The following is a 20,000-nucleotide window of genomic DNA, read 5'->3' as shown; positions in this document are numbered from 1 at the left end:
TAATTGCTTTTTCAAAATTATGAATCGCCATTTGAAATGAATCAATGTTTTTTTTTAAAATGTATTATAAAGAGATATTTATTATTTCTTCAATAAAGAAAAATGTGTTTGGATTTAGAATCAGTATGAATAACAATCCTGATTATTGACATTAAACATTTATTTTTTTAAATTGATTCTTTTTATGTTTTTTTTTATAAATCGATTTTTGAAAAGTATGAACGGATTTAGAATCTATGTGAATAAGAATTTAAATTTGGGTGTATTGAGATGGCCTAAAAAAATATATTTTCAAAGATTGATTCTTTAAAAAAAAAAAAAATTAGTTAAAACATTTTTTTTATACATAAATTGATTTTTTAAAAGTATGAATGGACTTAGAATCGTTATAAATAAGAATCGGGATTCGGATTTGTATTGAGATAGCCTAAACATTTATTTTTCAATATTGAGTCTTTTAAAAAAAAAGAATCACAATTCAGATGTGAAGCAATATGTTTTGTTTTTTTGGAAACTAATAAAACAAAGGGATTTCTTTTTTTTACATTTTAATAAAAATGTTTTATTTTTATTTTTTTAATTGCTTTTTCAAAATTATGAATTGCCATTCGAAAGTTTAAAAAAAAAATGTATTATAAAGAGATATTTATTATTTCTTCAATAAAGAAAAATGTGTTTGGATTTAGAATCGGTATGAATAACAATCCTGATTATTGAGATGAAACATTTATTTTTTTAAATTGATTCTTTTTATGTTTTTTTTATAAATCGATTTTTGAAAAGTTTGAACGGATTTAGAATCTATGTGAATAAGAATTTAAATTTGGGTGTATTGGGATGGCCTAAAAACATATATTTTCAAGGATTGATTCTTTAAAAAAAAAAAAATTTAGTTAAAAAATTTTTTTAATACATAAATTGATTTTTTTAAAGTATGAATGGACTTAGAATCGATATAAATAAGAATCGGGATTCGAATTTGTATTGAGATAGCCTAAACATTTATTTTTCAATATTGAGTCTTTTAAAAAAAAAGAATCACAATTCAGATGTGAAGCAATATGTTTTGTTTTTTTGGAAACTAATAAAAAAAAAGTTATTTCTTTTTTTTACATTTTAATAAAAATGTTTTATTTTTATTTTTTTAATTGCTTTTTCAAAATTATGAATTGCCATTCGAAATGAATCAACGTTTTTTTTAAATGTATTAAGAGATATTTATTATTTCTTCAATAAAGAAAAATGTGTTTGGATTTAGAATCAGTATGAATAACAATCCTGATTATTGACATTAAACATTTATTTTTTGAAATTGATTCTTTTTATGTTTTTTTTTATACAATCGATTTTTGAAAAGTTTGAACAGATTTAGAATCTATGTGAATAAGAATTTAAATATATATTTTTAATATATTTTCAAAGATTGATTCTTTAAAAAAAAAAAAAATTTAGTTAAATTTTTTTTTTTATATACATAAATTTATTTTTTTAAAGTATGAATGGACTTAGAATCGGTATAAATAAGAATCGGGATTCGGATTTGTATTGAGATAACCTAAAAATATATTTTTAAAGATTAATTATTAGTTAAAAAAAAAAGTATAGTTATAAATGTATTTAGAGAAGTACTAGTGTATTGAAATGTATTTATAGAAAAGGGACAAGCGGTAGCAAATGGATGGATGGAAGTACTAGTGTATTGAGATGTATTTAAAGAAGTACTTTAGTGGTCCTGAGTAAGAATAAAGTCCTCTCAGGAAGAACATGTTGAGGTTCCAGCTGGAACATCTGGTCTTGTTTTTTGTTGGCTTCAAATCCTCAACAAGCTTTGATGCGGCGGAGGGGCGGGGTCACATGATGCAGGGGAGGGGCGGGGTCACATGATGCGGGGTCAGCGCCCGGTGAGCCTTTTGATGAAGTCGCCACACGCCGCCATGATGGACGCACCTCATCAAGCACGCAGGGACCAGGATGGCCGCTCAATGCCTTCCTTCCCGGATCCATTCCTGGCTCTCTGGAGACGCCATCGCCGGGGGGGGGGGGGGGCGGAGCCTGTGTGGCGCGATGACGTCGGCAGCTAGCGTGTAGCATGGCGGCCCTTTCTCACCTCTTGTTCTTTGGACGTCACCACTCTTTTCTCCAGGCAGCCCAAGTTTCTTCCCAGGAAACAAAACGTCTTACTTGGCAGACGTTTGAGGCGCAGACGGCCAAAGTAAACATTCTTCTCTTGCTGACACTTCCTGTCCACGGGCCTTCTTTCCACACCACACTGTGACACACCAACACCCAGGACACACCACAGACCACTCCAGGTGTGTGACACACCAACACCCAGGACACACCACAGACCACTACATGTGTGACACACCAACACCCAGGACACACAACAGACCACTACATGTGTGACACACCAACACCCAGGACACACCACAGACCACTCCGTGTGTGACACACCAACACCCAGGACACACCCCAGACCACTCCATGTGTGACACACCAACACCCAGGACACACCACAAACCACTCCAGTCGCAGGTCGTAGGTCACCTGGTGATTTGTATGTATGTATGTATGTATATATATATATATATATATGTATATATATATATATATGTATGTGTGGGAAAAAAATCACAAGACTATTTCATCTCTACAGGCCTGTTTCATGAGGGGGTTCCCTCAATCATCAGGAGATTTTAATGGGAGCATTCACATACCATGGTTTGTATAGGGCACAGAGTGGGTGGGTACAGGCTGGCGTAGGGGCGTGGTGATTGGCTCATGTGTTACCTAGGAGGTGTTTCCGTCTATGGCGGCATGCTGTTACAATTTCGCTGCGCTTGTTGAGGGATGACAGGTCTGGACGGTAAATAATAAACAGTTTCTCTTTCAAGCATAGGTTGCATCTTTTATTACCACTATTGTAAGGTGTGCTGGATGCAAGAATTTGCCATGTTATTGAATATTCAACATTATTGTCTTTGAGGTCCCAAATGTGTTTGCTGAGTTCTGTGGTATTCCGCAGGTTTTGGTTCCTGAAAGAAGCCTTGTGATTGTTCCATCTGGTTTTGAATTCTCCCTCAGTTAATCCTACATATGTGTCGGATGTGTTAATGTCCTTGCGTGTTACCTTAGATTGGTAGACAACTGATGTTTGTAAGCACCCCCCGTTGAGAGGGCAATCAGGTTTCTTTCGACAGTTGCAACCTTTGTTGGTTTTGGGGTCGCTCTGTCCGGGGGCTGACGGCTCATTTGCAATTGTTTTGTTGTGGTTTGAGATGATTTGTCGTATATTGTTCATACAGCTGTAGCTCAATTTAATGTTGTTCTTGTTGAATACTTTTCTTAGGGTGTTGTCTTTGGGAAAGTGTTTGTCAATCAGAGTGAGGAATTTGTGTCCAATGTTAGTTGAGACGTTTTTGCTGTATGGGGGGTTGTACCAGATGATGTGTGTATATATATATATATATATATATATATATATATATATATATATATATATATATATATAATGTGTATGTATGTATGTGTATATATATATATATATATATATATATATATATATATATATATATATATATATATATATATATATATATATATATATATATATATATATATATGTACCGGTATGTATGTATATATGTATTTTTTTTCATTATTATTTTTTAAAATATTAGAAACTATTATTTTTATAAGAATCCTTTTTTTTTTAAAGATGTCGATTCACATCCAAATTGCGATCCTTTTTTTTTTTAAGACTCAATATTTAAAAGTACATTTTTAGACAATATTGATTCTCATTCGAATGTTGAATCCTATTCATATGATTCTGAATGTATTTTTAAAAAAGTGTAATAAATACTTTTTTTTAATTTAAAACATTTGAATAAAAACAATATTTTTTTAATGAGATTAAATTAAAAAATATATCGATTCATATTTTTTAAATTTTTTTTTAGATTTTTAATAAAAAAAAATATCGAATCATATCTTTTATTTTATTTTTGTATTTTTTTTTAGAGATTTAATTTTCAAAAATATCGATTCATATCCGAATTGAGATTCTTGTCCTAAATTCTTAATCGATTCATATTTAAAAAAAGTTGATTTAAAAAATACATAAACGTTTTTTATTATCAAAAAATACAGAAAAAGTAAAAAATTTTTTTTTACAAGATTACATCTTTTAAAAGCTTATCGATTCACATCCGAATCGCGATTCTTATCCCAATTCTAAATCAATTCATAATTTAAAAACATTTATGTAATTTTTTTTTGATAAAACTTTTTATATAACAATCAATATTTAAAAGTAAATTTTTAGACCATCTTGATTCACATCCCCAACGTGATTCCAAACATCCCATTTCTCGATTTTAGAATCTTATATATAAAAAAATAATAATAATAAAATAAAAATAAAATATATATATATATATATATACTTTTTTTTTTTAATTATTTAACTTTTTTTTTTAAATAATTTAAACTGTTATTTTTATGAGAATCAATTAAAAAAAAAAAAGATATTGATTCACATCCAAATTGCGATTCTTTTTTTATTAATTAATAAAACTCAATATTTAAAAGTAAATTTTTAGGCAATCTTGATTCACATTCGAATGTTGATTCCTATTCATTTGATTCTAAATGAATTTAAAAAAAAAAAGGTGTAATAAATACTTTTTTATTCAAAAAATTTAAATTTAAATTTTTTTTTTAAATGAGATTAAATAAATAAAAAATATAGATTCATATCCGAATCGAGATTCTTATCCTAAATTCTAAATCGATTCATAATTTTCAAAAATTGATTTAAAAAATACATTTTTTTTAATGAGATTACATTTTTTAAAAGCTTATCAATTCACATCCGAATCGCGATTCTTACCCCAATTCTAAATCAATTCATAATTTTAAAAAACTTATATAATTAAAACAAAAAAACTTTATATAACAATCAATATTTAAAAGTACATTTTCGTGATTCCAAACATCGAAATCGATTTAAGAATCTTCAGGAAAAAATTTTTTTTTTTTAATTGTATTTTTTTATTTTTTATTATTAATTTAATTTTTTTATATTAGAAACTATTATTTTTATAAGAATCAATAAAAAAATATATTGATTCACATCCAAATTGTGATTATTTTTTTTATTTATCAATAAGAATCAATATTTAAAAGGTTGTCATCCCGATTCTAAATAAATTAATCATTTTTAAAAATGTAATTAAAAAAAGTTTCTTTAAAAAAAAAAATAACTGTTAAAAAAAAAGTATATATATATTAATATATTTTTTTACACATATGGATTCACATTGAAATTGCATTCTTTTTTTCCCGTATCGCTATTCCTATCCCAGATTGATTCAGATTTTTAAAAAATGGATAAAATTTTTATTTTTTATTTTTCATTAAAAAGAGGTTTTAGTCCACCCCCATGAGTTGTTCTGACTGTAACCTGTTTAGAAGAACTATTATTCCAAATAATACATTTGAGTCAAGAACCAGTTCTGAATGGAGCGGTCAGCCTAGGAAGGGCAAAGGGATGGAAGGTTCCAATCTGAGGGTGCTTCATCGGACAAATGTGTATGTGTATATATATATATATATATATATATATATATATATATGTCTTAATAAGGTTATCCAAAAAATAGTGCTCGATACCGTAGTAGAGCGCAATATATGTATGTGTGGGGAAAAAAAATCACAAGACTATTTCATCTCTACAGGCCTGTTTCATGAGGGGGGTACCCTCAATCGTCAGGAGATTTTAATGGGAGCATTCACATACCATGGTTTATATAGGGCACAGAGTGGGTAGGTACAGGCTGGCCTAGGGGCGTGGTGATTGGTTCATGTGTTACCTAGGAGGTGTTTCCGTCTATGGCGGCATGTTGTTACAATTTCGCTGCGCTTGTTGAGGGATGACAGGTCTGGACGGTAAATAATAAACAGTTTCTCTTTCAAGCATAGGTTGCATCTTTTATTACCACTATTGTAAGGTGTGCTGGATGCAAGAATTTGCCATGTTATTGAATATTCAACATTATTGTCTTTGAGGTCCCAAATGTGTTTGCTGAGTTCTGTGGTATTTCGCAGGTTTTTGTTCCTGAAAGAAGCCTTGTGGTTGTTCCATCTGGTTTTGAATTCTCCCTCGGTTAATCCTACATATGTGTCGGATGTGTTAATGTCCTTGCGTATTACCTTAGATTGGTAGACAACTGATGTTTGTAAGCATCCCCCGTTGAGGGGGCAATCAGGTTTCTTTCGACAGTTACATGCTTTGTTGGTTTTGGAGTCGTTCTGACTGGGGGTCGACGGCTCATTTGCAATTGTTTTGTTGTGGTTTGAGATGATTTGTCGTATATTGTTCATGCAGCTGTAGCTCAATTTGATGTTGTTCTTGTTGAATACTTTTCTTAGGTTGTTGTCTTTGGGAAAGTGTTTGTCAATCAGGTTGAGGAATTTGTGTCCAATGTTCGTTGAGACGTTTTTGCTGTATGGGGGGTTGTACCAGATGATGCCGTTTCGTTTTCTGTTCTTTTTTGGCTGGTTTCCTGGCGTGGGTTCATAGGTGAGGGTGAAATTGTATCCGCTTTCATCAAGGGCTTTTTGGTACGGGGGGGTTGCTTGGTCAAATTCAGCTTTGCTAGATGACAGCATCGATAGCCTTTTATTGATTCCGGTAGGTATTCTTTTCGTGGTGGTGGGTGGATGGTTGCTGTCATGGTGCACGTATTGGAGTGTTGTGTTGGGTTTCGTGAATGGTTGGTAGCTGTTATTTCTCAGGTTGAAAGTGACGTCAAGGAAGTTGACGGTTTGCTTGTTGGCTTCAATCGAAGAGAACGGCCTACGGATTGAAGATTTTTTTAAATATTAGAAACTATTATTTTTATAAGAATACTTTTTTTTTTAAAGATATCGATTCACATCCAAATTGCTATCCTTTTTTTTTTTAAGACTCAATATTTAAAAGTAAATTTTTAGACAACATTGATTCTCATTCGAATGTTGAATCCTATTCATTTGATTCTGAACGTATTTTTAAAAAAGTGTAATAAATACTTTTTTTATTTAAAACATTTAAATAACATTTTTTTTTAATGAGATTAAATTAAAAAAATATATCGATTCATATCTTTTTTTTTTTTTTTTAGAGAGATTTAATTGAAAAAATATATCGAATCATATCTTTTATTTTATTTTAGTATTTTTTTTAGAGATTTAATTTAAAAAAAAAATATCGATTTGAGATTCTTATCCTAAATTCTTAATCGAATCATATTTAAAAAAAGTTGATTTAAAAAATACAGAAACGTCTTTTTTTATCAAAAAATACAGAAAAACTCAAAAAAATTTTTTTGTAAGATTACATTTTTTAAAAGATTATCGATTCACATCCGAATCGCGATTCTTATCCCAATTCTAAATCAATTCATAATTTTAAAAAACTTATATAATTTAAAAAAAAAAAAAAAAACTTTATATAACAATAAATGGGTTGTACTTGTATAGCGCTTTTCTACCTTCAAGGTACTCAAAGCGCTTTGACACTACTTCCACATTTACCCATTCACACACACATTCACACACTGATGGAGGGAGCTGCCATGCAAGGCGCTAACCAGCACCCATCAGGAGCAAGGGTGAAGTGTCTTGCTCAGGACACAACGGACATGACGAGGTTGGTACTAGGTGGGGATTGAACCAGGGACCCTCGGGTTGCGCACGGCCACTCTTCCACTGCGCCACGCCGTCAATCAATCAATCAATATTTAAAAGTAAATTTTCGTGATTCCAAACATCCCATTTCGAAATCGATTTTAGAATCTTCATAAATAAAATAAAAAAATAATGTGTATTTTTTAAATATTATTATTAATTTATTTATTTTTATATTAGAAACTATTATTTTTATAAGAATCAATAAAAAAATATATTGATTCACATCCAAATTGTGATTTTTTTTTTTTAATTTATCAATAAGAATCAATATTTAAAAGGTTGTCATCCCGATTCTAAATAAATTAATAATTTTTTAAAATGTAATTAAAAAAAGTTTATCTTTTTTTTTTTTTTAAATAACTGTTAAAAAAAAATATATATTAATTATGTTTTTTTACACATATGGATAAAACAATATATTTTTCTTTTTCATTAAAAAGAGGTTTTAGTCCACCTCCATGAGTTGTTCTGACTGTAACCTGTTTAGAACAACTATTATTCCAAATAATACATTTGAGTCAAGACCCGGTTCTGAATGGAGCGGTCAGCCCAGGAAGGGCCCAGGGATGGAAGGTTCCAAGACGGTGACCCACAAGTGAAAGAGAAAAAGGAGCGTGTGACGTGTCGGTAAGCGTGACGCTGACTCGGCAAGTCAGGCTGAGAAGAGTGTGAAGGCAGGAAAGAGTTAAAGTCTTCCGGAGTAGGAGGTGACTTTCTATTGATAGTCTCCTTGGTCCCTGCTGCAGTCCAGACCTCAGACCATGCAGCTGAGGAGGACCAAACCGGGACTTCTTCTGGACGTGATGAGGAGGTGAGTTGGAGGTCTCAAAATGGTCGGATCGTCCCTGAACTGCACATATCCTGACACGTAACCTGGTTTTACCACAATGACCGTGTTGAGTGCTGGTCCGATAGCAGCAGGAATCCTAAATACTGGAAAAGGTTTTAACGAGAGAAATTAGTCAACAAAGGTAGGTAATAAAAACTGCTTGTTATTAACTGCCTGGAATGGACTTGTGCTGTCTTTAAGTTGAAGCGCTGTGGTAATTGTTGGTTAACTTTTGCTGATACCTAGTGGTCACGATGTAGCAGTAAGTTGAATGGTGCGGACACGTTTGTTACTTGTCCAAAGTGTGCCTCCGATGCTTGTTTTTTTTCTTTCTGATATCGCTGTCATGACCTGTCAGTCAAGTTTTGTGTTGGTTCTAGTTTGATGCTGTTCCAGCACCCTAGTAACTGGACTGTAAACCAAACAATTTTCTTCTAAATTGATTATTTCAAATTATGAATCGATTTAGAAGCAATTGTCGATTATAAAACGTTTTTTTTTTTACAAATGATATCAATTTTTTGCATTTTTTTGCATTTTTTCAAATATATTATAATGATTTTTTAAGATTATGAATTGATTTTGAATCAATTGTTGATTCAAAAACGTATTTTCAAAAACTGATTCCTATATAAAAAAAGCCCTTCTTTAAATATTTTTTTTATCAATTTTTGAAAATTATTTAGAAATCGATTTGAAAATGTTTAAAATCTATTCCTATTAATATACATATATATACACATACATATATATATTTTTTCTATTCATTTTTTAAAAATATTTTTATATTGATTTTTCAGAATTATGAATCGATTTAGAAGCAATTGTCGATTATAAAACGTTTTTTTTTTTTTTACAAATGATATCAATTTTTTGCATTTTTTGCATTTTTTCAAATATATTATAATGATTTTTTAAGATTATGAATTGATTTTGAATTCAAAAACGTATTTTCAAAAACTGATTCCTATATAAAAAAAATGCCCTTCTTTAAATATTTTTTTTATCAATTTTTGAAAATTATTTAGAAATCGATTTGAAAATGTTTAAAATCTATTCCTATTAATATACATATATATACATACATATATATATTTTTTCTATTCATTTTTTAAAAATATTTTTATATTGATTTTTCAGAATTATGAATCGATTTAGAATCAATTCTCAATTCAAAAAAGTATTTTTAAAAAATTGAGTAATTAAAAAAAAAAAATTCTAAATTGATTATTTAAAATTATGAATCGATTTAGAATCAATTCTTGATTCAAAAAAGTATTTAAAAAAATTGAGTAATTTAAAAAAAAACATAAATTTTTCTAAATTGATTATTTAAAATCATGAATCAATTTAGAAGCAATTCTCGATTATAAAACGTCTTTTTACAAATGATATCAAATATTTAAAAGAAAATTGTTTTCATTTTTTTTAAATAACGATTTTTTATGATTTTAAATTGATTTTGAATCGATTGTTGATTAAAAAACGCCTTATAAAAACGGATTCCTATCAAAAAGTGCCCTTCTTTAAATATTTTTTAATCTATTTTTTAAAATATTTTAGAAATTTAATTTGAAAATGTTTAAAAAGTGATCGTTATTAAAATATATATTTTTTTCTTTTCAGTGAAAAAAATATTTTTATATTGATTTTTCTAAATTATGAATCGATTTAGAATCAATTCTCAATTCAAAAAAGTATTTTTAAAAATTGAGTAATTAAAAAAAAAAAAAAATTCTAAATTGATTATTTAAAATTATGAATCGATTTAGAATCAATTCTCGATTCAAAAAAGTATTTAAAAAAATTTAGTAATTAAAAAAAAAACATATATTTTTCTAAATTGATTATTTAAAATCATGAATCAATTTAGAAGCAATTATCGATTATAAAACGTCTTTTTACAAATGATATCAAATATTAAAAAAAATTCCTATCAAAAAGTGCCCTTCTTTAAATATTTTTTAATCTATTTTTTAAAATATTTTAGAAATTTAATTTGAAAATGTTTAAAAAGTGATCGTTATTAAAATATATATTTTTTTCTTTTCAGTGAAAAAAATATTTTTATATTGATTTTTCTAAATTATGAATCGATTTAGAAGCAATTGTCGATTATAAAACGTTTTTTTTTTTTTACAAATGATATCAATTTTTTGCATTTTTTTTGCATTTTTTCAAATATATTATAATGATTTTTTAAGATTATGAATTGATTTTGAATCAATTGTTGATTCAAAAACGTATTTTCAAAAACTGATTCCTATATAAAAAAATGCCCTTCTTTAAATATTTTTTTAATCAATTTTTGAAAATTATTTAGAAATCGATTTGAAAATGTTTAAAATCTATTCCTATTTATATACACATATATACATACATATATATATTTTTTCTATTCATTTTTTAAAAATAATTTTATATTGATTTTTCAGAATTATGAATCGATTTAGAATCAATTCTCAATTCAAAAAAGTATTTTTAAAAATTGAGTAATTTAAAAAAAAAAATCTAAATTGATTATTTAAAATTATGAATCGATTTAGAATCAATTCTCGATTCAAAAAAGTATTTTTAAAAATTGAGTAATTAAAAAAAAACCATATATTTTTCTAAATTGATTATTTAAAATCATGAATCAATTTAGAAACAATTCTCGATTATAAAACGTCTTTTTACAAATGATATCAAATATTTAAAAAAAATGGTTTTAATTTTTTTTTAATAACGATTTTTTTATGATTTTAAATTGATTTTGAATCGATTGTTGATTCAAAAACGCCTTATAAAAACGGATTCCTATCAAAAAGTGCCCTTCTTTAAATATTTTTTAATCTATTTTTTTTAAATATTTTAGAAATTTAATTTGAAAATGTTTAAAAAGTGATCGTTATTAAAATATATATTTTTTTCTTTTCAGTGAAAAAAATATTTTTAATATTGATTTTTCTAAATTATGAATCGATTTAGAATCAATTCTCAATTCAAAAAAGTATTTTTTTAAATTTAGATATCGCTGTCATGACCTGTCAGTCAGGTTTTGTGTTGGTTCTAGTTTGACGCTGTTTCAGCACCCTAGTAACTGGACTGTAAACCAAACAATTTTCTTCTAAATTGATTATTTCAAATTATGAATCGATTTAGAAGCAATTGTCGATTATAAAACGTTTTTTTTTTACAAATGATATCAATTTTTTGCATTTTTTGCATTTTTTCAAATATATTATAATGATTTTTTAAGATTATGAATTGATTTTGAATTCAAAAACGTATTTTCAAAAACTGATACCTATATAAAAAAATGCCCTTTAAATATTTTTTTTTATCAATTTTTGAAAATTATTTAGAAATCGATTTGAAAATGTTTAAAATCTATTCCTATTAATATACATATATATACATACATATATATTTTTTTCTATTCATTTTTTAAAAATATTTTTATATTGATTTTTCAGAATTATGAATCGATTTAGAATCAATTCTCAATTCAAAAAAGTATTTTTAAAAATTGAGTAATTAAAAAAAAAAAAAAAAATTCTAAATTGATTATTTAGAATTATGAATCGATTTAGACTCAATTCTCGATTCAAAAAAGTATTTAAAAAAATTTAGTAATTAAAAAAAAACATATATTTTTCTAAATTGATTATTTAAAATCATGAATCAATTTAGAAGCAATTGTCGATTATAAAACGTTTTCTTTTACAAATGATATCAATTTTTTGCATTTTTTTGCATTTTTTTCAAATATATTATAATGATTTTTTAAGATTATGAATTGATTTTGAATCAATTGTTGATTCAAAAACGTATTTTCAAAAATTGATTCCTATATAAAAAAATGCCCTTTAAATATTTTTTTTTATCAATTTTTGAAAATTATTTAGAAATTGATTTGAAAATGTTTAAAATCTATTCCTATTAATATACATATATATACATACATATATATATTTTTTCTATTCATTTTTTAAAAATATTTTTATATTGATTTTTCAGAATTATGAATCGATTTAGAATCAATTCTCAATTCAAAAAAGTATTTTTAAAAATTGAGTAATTAAAAAAAAAAAAAGTCTAAATTGATTATTTAAAATTATGAATCGATTTAGAATCAATTCTCGATTCAAAAAAGTATTTAAAAAAATCGAGTAATTAAAAAAAAAAACATACATTTTTCTAAATTGATTATTTAAAATCATGAATAAATTTAGAGGCAATTCTCGATTATAAAACGTCTTTTTACAAATGATATCAAATATTTAAAAAAAATTGTTTTCATTTTTTTTAAATAACGATTTTTTTATGATTTTAAATTGATTTTGAATCGATTGTTGATTCAAAAACGCCTTATAAATACGGATTCCTATCAAAAAGTGCCCTTCTTTAAATATTTTTTAATCTATTTTTTAAAATATTTTAGAAATTTAATTTGAAAATGTTTAAAAAGTGATCGTTATTAAAATATATATTTTTTTCTTTTCAGTGAAAAAAATATTTTTATATTGATTTTTCTAAATTATGAATCGATTTAGAATCAATTCTCAATTCAAAAAAAGTATTTTTTTAAATTTAGATATCGCTGTCATGACCTGTCAGTCAGGTTTTGTGTCGGTTCTAGTTTGACGCTGTTTCAGCACCCTAGTAACTGGACTGTAAACCAAACAATTTTCTTCTAAATTGATTATTTCAAATTATGAATCGATTTAGAAGCAATTGTCGATTATAAAACGTTTTTTTTTTACAAATGATATCAATTTTTTGCATTTTTTGCATTTTTTCAAATATATTATAATGATTTTTTAAGATTATGAATTGATTTTGAATCAAATGTTGATTCAAAAACGTATTTTCAAAAACTGATTCCTATATAAAAAAAATGCCCTTCTTTAAATATTTTTTTTTATCAATTTTTGAAAATTATTTAGAAATCGATTTGAAAATGTTTAAAATCTATTCCTATTAATATACATATATCAAATCAAATCAAATCAACTTTATTTATAAAGCACATTTAAAATTTACCACAGGGGTAGCCAAAGTGCTGTACAATGAGCAGGTTAAAAGATAAAACGAGTACCGAGCAAACACAACACAACACAAACAGAACATGATAAAAAAATAAATAATTAAAATAGAATTAATAAAAACATAAAAACATAAAAACAGGATCACAGCAGGTGTATTATGGGGCGCCATTGCAGGATGGATATCACTCAGTGTTAAAAGCCATGGAATAAAAGTATGTTTTTAAGAGAGATTTAAAAACAGGAAGAGAGGAGGCTTGTCTAACACTCAGGGGTAGGTCGTTCCAGAGCTTGGGAGCAGCAACGGCGAAAGCTCTGTCACCTCTAAGCTTCAGCCTTGTGTCAGGGACCGTCAACAGCAGCTGATCGGCTGATCTTAAGGATCGGGTGGGGCAGTAAGGCTGAAGGAGGTCGGAGAGATAGGTTGGCGCGAGGTTGTTTAGACATTTAAAAACAAATAAAAGGAGTTTAAAATGTATTCGGTAACGCACAGGGAGCCAGTGAAGGGACGCTAAAATAGGGGTGATGTGCTCACGTCTGCGGGTCTGTGTTAGCAGACGAGCAGCAGAGTTCTGTACGAGCTGCAGGCGGGCGAGGGAGGCCTGGCTAATGCCAACATACAGGGCATTACAGTAATCAAGACGAGTCGAGATAAAAGCGTGGATTAATTTCTCAAGATCATGTCTTGATAAAAGCGGTTTCACTTTCGCTATTTGGCGTAATTGATAAAAGCTTTTTTGAACGACGCTGCTGATTTGTTTTTCGAATTTAAAATCTGAGTCAAACTTTACCCCCAGGTTTGTGACAGAGTCGCTGAGATACGGGGTCAGAGTGCCGAGGTCAACGTTGGGGGAGGGAGAGCGACTTGGACCGAACAACATAACTTCTGTTTTGTCTTCATTTAGGCTCAGGAAGTTAGCTGAAAGCCAGACTTTGATGTCGTGCAGGCAGTCAATAAGACTTTGAACCGTGTTATTTTGTGCCATGGGAAAATAAATCTGGCAATCATCGGCATAAAAATGAAATGCAATACTGTACTTCCTAAAAATAGAACCAAGGGGGAGAAGGTAAAGCGCAAATAAAATTGGGGCAAGGATTGAACCCTGGGGGACCCCATGTGGTAAAGGAGCTGTGGACGACATAAAACTGTCTACTTTTACACAAAAACTCCTGTCGGTTAGGTACGACCGGAACCAGTTGAGGGCGGCGCCCTTAATGCCCACACAGTTCTCAAGACGAGTGATTAAGGTGGCGTGGTCGACGGTGTGGAACGCAGCAGACAGATCTAAAAGCACCAGGACAACATATTTACCAGAATCAGTGGACAGGAGGATATCGTTAAAAACTTTTAGAAGCGCTGACTCTGTGCTGTGGAGGGCTTTAAAACCGGACTGGAACAGCTCAGTGATACCATTATCCTCTAAGAAGGGCAGCAACTGACTGTAGACAACCTTCTCTAATATTTTGGAAATGTATGGAAGATTAGAGATAGGTCTGAAGTTAGAGAGGAGAGAGGGGTCGAGGCTGGGTTTTTTAAGTAGAGGTCGTACCACTGCATGTTTAAACTCTACTGGAACTATTCCAGAAGAGAGGCTACTATTGATAATGTTAAGGACACTTGATCCAATAGTAGCAAGTACCTCCTTAAACAGGCGAGGTGGGAGGGCATCTGCAGGAGAACCAGAGGGCTTCATACGACTAACTGTGTCACTTAAAAAAGAAAAGGACACCGGCTCAAACTGATGGAAAACAGAAGAGAAATGCAGGGGAACAGAAGGGTCATATGAAGGCTGAGATAGACTGGCTCTAGTTGACACAATTTTGTCAGTGAAAAAATGGAGACAATTTTCACAGAATTCAAAAGAAGCATCAAAACCAGCAGATTTGGGAGCATCAATGACAGTGTTAATAGTTTTAAACAGAACTCTGGGGTTGTTACAGTTAGAAGATATAATCTGAGATAGATATATATTCATTTCTGCTTTTACAGTCATCTGAAAGGAAAACAGGCTTTCTTTAAAAATGGCAAAGGACACATGCAGCCTGTCTTTTTTCCATTTTCTCTCTGCTCTTCTACATACGCGCCTGGCAGCCCGAGTGACGTCATTCAACCAGGGTTGAGGCGTGGCTTTAGCGCGGCGGCATTTGAAAGGCGCGATCGTGTCCAGTGTTTGTGAACAGATAGAGTTGAACCCAGAAACCAACTCTTCAGTATTCAGACACACAGATGCTGCAGAATTATCATCACAAAGAGTCAAAAAAATAGAGGAGAACCGAGCAGGAGACGAAGAATTAAACATGCGAGAGCGTTGGGGCGGTGCGCACAATTTAACTGGACACTGCGTGGCAATATCAAACAGGATCGGCATGTGATCAGAGAACACAGCGTCGCAAATGTCCAAATTAAAAACACACAAACCATACGAGAGCACTAAATCGAGTGTATGCCCGCGTTCATGTGTAGAACCACACACAGACTGTACAAAGTTAAATGAGTCGATTATATTCAGGAAGCTCCTGGAAAGCGGCTCATCTGGGCAGCAGGTGTGAATATTAAAATCACCCACAATAAGGACACGATCATATTTGGGCAGGATTTCAGCCAGAAATTCAGAAAAGTCAGTTATAAAGTCTTTGTGGTACTTGGGTGGTCGATAGATGACGGCACACAGGACGACATCAGAAAGACCCAGTTCAAACATGCACAGTTCGAAGCTTGAAAAGGAGGATTGTAGGCGGATCTGACGGCATTTAAAGTCATTTTTAAAAACGACTGCTAATCCTCCTCCTTTTCGACCGGACGGCCGTGGGGAATTAAAGTAGGAACACTCCGGAGGCAGAAGTTCATTAAGAGGGGCGGACTCACCGGCTCTCAGCCATGTCTCCGTCACACAGAGGAAGTCCAGTCCGCGGGAAGTGAAGAAATCCTTCAGGATAAAAGTTTTGTTTGTCAAAGATCTTGCGTTCACAAGACCGAACCTGGCGGGGGCCAGCACGTCCAAGGCCGCAATTAATCCGGGTGGGGCCCGACACACAGCCCGCAGGTGGCGGTGATCCACCCCGCGCCTCCGGGGGCGGGGACAGCAGGAGCGACGACGGCAAGCTTCTTCCTCCAAACCAACGATAGGAACCAGCCAGGAGCCGATCGGATCGAGCGAGCGTGGGTGCAGGAGGAGACCGGATACCGCACCATTCATCCTTCGGGGAGCCACGGGAAGCCGGGCCAGGAGTGCCCTAACTTTCACCAGCTGGCCGCCACGTTTACCGCGGCGCCGGAGACGCTTCCGCCGGGGGAGAGGAGCCAGGGGGCGGGAAAGGAAGGCAGGAATCCGGCCAGGTGAAAAAGCTGACTGGGACGTCGAAAAACCAACGTCGAAGTTGATCATATCAGTGGGAGAGGGGCAAAGATCCAACAGTGTTTGGCGGTCATACACAAGCAGTGAGCTGACAGAGACGAAAATAGACGCAAAAAACACAAAAACGAACAGAGCTGACAGCGAGAGACGGCAGGCCAAAGCACATACTGGCGCCATCTTGCATCGGGGCGTGGTCACAAGGCAGTTACGGTTAACCCTAGTTAACCCTAACCCTAACCCTAACCCTAACCCTAACCCTAACCCTAACCCTAACCCTATATTTTTTTCTTTTCAGTGAAAAAAATATTTTTATATTGATTTTTCTAAATTATGAATCGATTTAGAATCAATTCTCAATTCAAAAAAGTATTTTTTTAAATTTAGATATCGCTGTCATGACCTGTCAGTCAGGTTTTGTGTTGGTTCTAGTTTGACGCTGTTCCAGCACCCTAGTAACTGGACTGTAAACCAAAGGGGCGATAGAAACAGAACTAAACAAAACACCCGGAAAATAACATGACACAACCTGGGAATCAGGTCATGACAGTAACCCCCCCTAAAGGGACAGAACAAAGAGTCGCAGCAATGTGAGCAGAACTAGACTGTAAACATAAGAAACTAGAACCGACTGACAGCCTGGTCATGACAGTACCCCCCCTTTAAGGGACAGAACCAAGAGTCGCAGCAATGTGAGCAGAACTAGACTGTAAACATAAGAAACTAGAACCGACTGACAGCCTGGTCATGACAGTACCTCCCCCTAAAGGGACAGAACAAAGAGTCGCAGCAATGTGAGCAGAACCAGACTCTAAACATAAGAAACTAGAACCTGAGGGTCTGGACACCTCAGGTTCATTTATGGACCAACTTGAGTTCCTTCATCCATTCATTGAACTTTTCGCCCAGCTCGTCTGTGATTGGCTGACAAGCTAAAGATGGCCCACCTCTTCCTGGCCACCAAGATGGTCCCGCCCGAAGACGGCGCCATTAAGATCCCCACCATGTTCTCCTACGTGAAGCTGGGCGGCGACAAGCCCAGGAAAGACCACGCCGTCGTCACGACAACCTCGGTGCCGCACGTCAACGAGGCCCAACTGAGCGCTGCCACGGGCGGCGCCGAGATGTCCTGCTACCGCTGCACGGTGCCATTCGGCGTGGTGGTGCTCATCGCCGGCGTGGTGGTGACGGCGGTGGCGTACACCTTCAACTCGCACGGCTCCACCATCTCCGTGCTGGGTCTGGTGCTGCTGGCGGCCGGGCTGGGCCTGCTGGCGTCCAGCGCCGTCTGCTGGAGGGTCCGACTGGGCAGGAAGCGGGACCGGAGGAGGGAGAGCCGAGCTGCCCTTGTGGTCGGTCCGGGGTACTGCGAGGCATGAGGGGGACTTGGACCAACTGGAACCTTTGGCCACCTCACCGGCAGAGGTCCAGTTCTGGGCCGACCATTCCGCTCAGAATCCATCCTCCATTGAAAAACGGATATGAAAATATTTATACTTATATATTTCAAATTCAATTGTTGAAAGGTATGAATCAATTTAGAATAGATTTATAACACATTTATAAAAATGGATTCTTAGTAGAAAAATTTAAATTTTTTAAAATATATTTTCAAATTGATTTTTGAAAACCATGACTCGATTTTCAAGTGATTTGCAATTCAAAAACGATTTTTAAAAATGTATTCTTATTAAAAATATATGTTTATGGTCATTTTTTAAAATGTATATTTTTTTAATCAATTTAAAAAAGAAATTACGAATCAATTTAGAATCAATTCTCAATCAAAAAAGTATTTTTTTTAATTGAGTAATAAAAAAATAAAACAAATTTTCTTCTAAATTGATTATTTCAAATTATGAATCGATTTAGACGCAATTGTCGATTATAAAACGTCTTTTTACAAATGATATCAAATATAAAAAACTTTTTTTTTTTTCATTTTTTCAAATATATTATAATGATTTTTTAAGATTATGAATTGATTTTGAATCAATTGTTGATTCAAAAACGTATTTTCAAAAACTGATTCCTATATAAAAAAAAATGCCCTTCTTTAAATATTTTTTTTAATCAATTTTTGAAAATTATTTAGAAATCGATTTGAAAATGTTTAAAATCGATTCCTATTAATATACATATATATATACATACATATATATATATATATTTTTTCTATTCATTTAAAAAAAATATTTTTATATTGATTTTTCTAAATTATGAATCGATTTAGAATCAATTCTCGATTCCAAAAAGTATTTTTAAAAATTTAGTAATTACAAAAATAAATATTTTTTTTTCTAAATTGATTATTTAAAATTATGAATCGATTTAGAATCAATTCTCGATTCAAAAAACGTCTTTTTACAAATGATATCAAATATTTAAAAAAAATTGTTTTCATTTTTTTTTTAAATAACGATTTTTTTATGATTTTAAATTGATTTTGAATCGATTGTTGATTCAAAAACGCCTTATGAAAACGGATTCCTATCAAAAAGTGCCCTTCTTTAAATATTTTTTAATCTATTTTTTAAAATAATTTAGAAAATGTTTAAAAAGTGATTGTTATTAAAATATATATTTTTTTCTTTTCAGTGAAAAAAATATTTTTATATTGATTTTTCTAAATTATGAATCGATTTAGAATCAATTCTCAATTCAAAAAAGTATTTTTTTTAAATTTAGTAATTTAAAAAATGAATATATATTTATTTCTCTTTTTTTTCTAAATAAATAATTTTTATATTATGAATCGATTTAGAAGCAATCCTCGATTATAAAATGTCTTTTTACAAATGTATTATTATATTAAAAAATATATATATATATTTTTTTTTCCTATATATTTGTTTAAATCGATTTTTGCAGATTATAAATTGATTTAGAATCAATTATTGATTCAAAAACTTATTATCAAAATTGATTCTTATCAAAAAAATTCCCTTCTTTAAATAATTACAAAAATATTTTAAAAAATTGGGTAGTTAAAAAAAAATAAAAAAAAATATATATATATGTTTATTGTTTTCTAAATAGATTTTTTTTAAA

At 31.0% G+C, this 20,000-nt stretch overlaps 1 protein-coding gene across 2 annotated transcripts; it reads left to right on the top strand.

Annotated features, from left to right (window-relative positions):
- The first annotated feature begins 8,489 nt into the window (after positions 1-8,489).
- LOC133574912 (transmembrane protein 100-like) lies at positions 8,490-18,497 on the top strand. Of its 2 annotated transcripts, none has more exons than XM_061927256.1 (2): positions 8,490-8,548; positions 17,859-18,497. In XM_061927256.1, exon 2 carries the CDS (start codon positions 17,888-17,890, stop codon positions 18,326-18,328), a length of 441 nt encoding a protein of 146 aa, XP_061783240.1. In that variant the 5' UTR covers positions 8,490-8,548; positions 17,859-17,887; the 3' UTR covers positions 18,329-18,497. The 2 variants fall into 2 exon arrangements, with proteins under 2 accessions (XP_061783240.1, XP_061783241.1); XM_061927257.1 differs by lacking the exon at positions 8,490-8,548 and adding an exon at positions 8,555-8,708.
- Positions 18,498-20,000: the final 1,503 nt, after the last annotated feature.

The sequence above is a fragment of the Nerophis lumbriciformis genome, linkage group LG32 (assembly GCF_033978685.3).
Source record: "Nerophis lumbriciformis linkage group LG32, RoL_Nlum_v2.1, whole genome shotgun sequence".
NCBI classification, from domain to species: domain Eukaryota; kingdom Metazoa; phylum Chordata; class Actinopteri; order Syngnathiformes; family Syngnathidae; genus Nerophis; species Nerophis lumbriciformis.
This window is presented reverse-complemented; position numbering and strand designations above follow the sequence as displayed.

Excerpts from the sequence above, each read along its gene's own strand:
- LOC133574912 (XM_061927256.1), top strand. The coding sequence starts at position 17,888 with ATGGCCCACCTCTTCCTGGCCACCAAGATGGTCCCGCCCGAAGACGGC.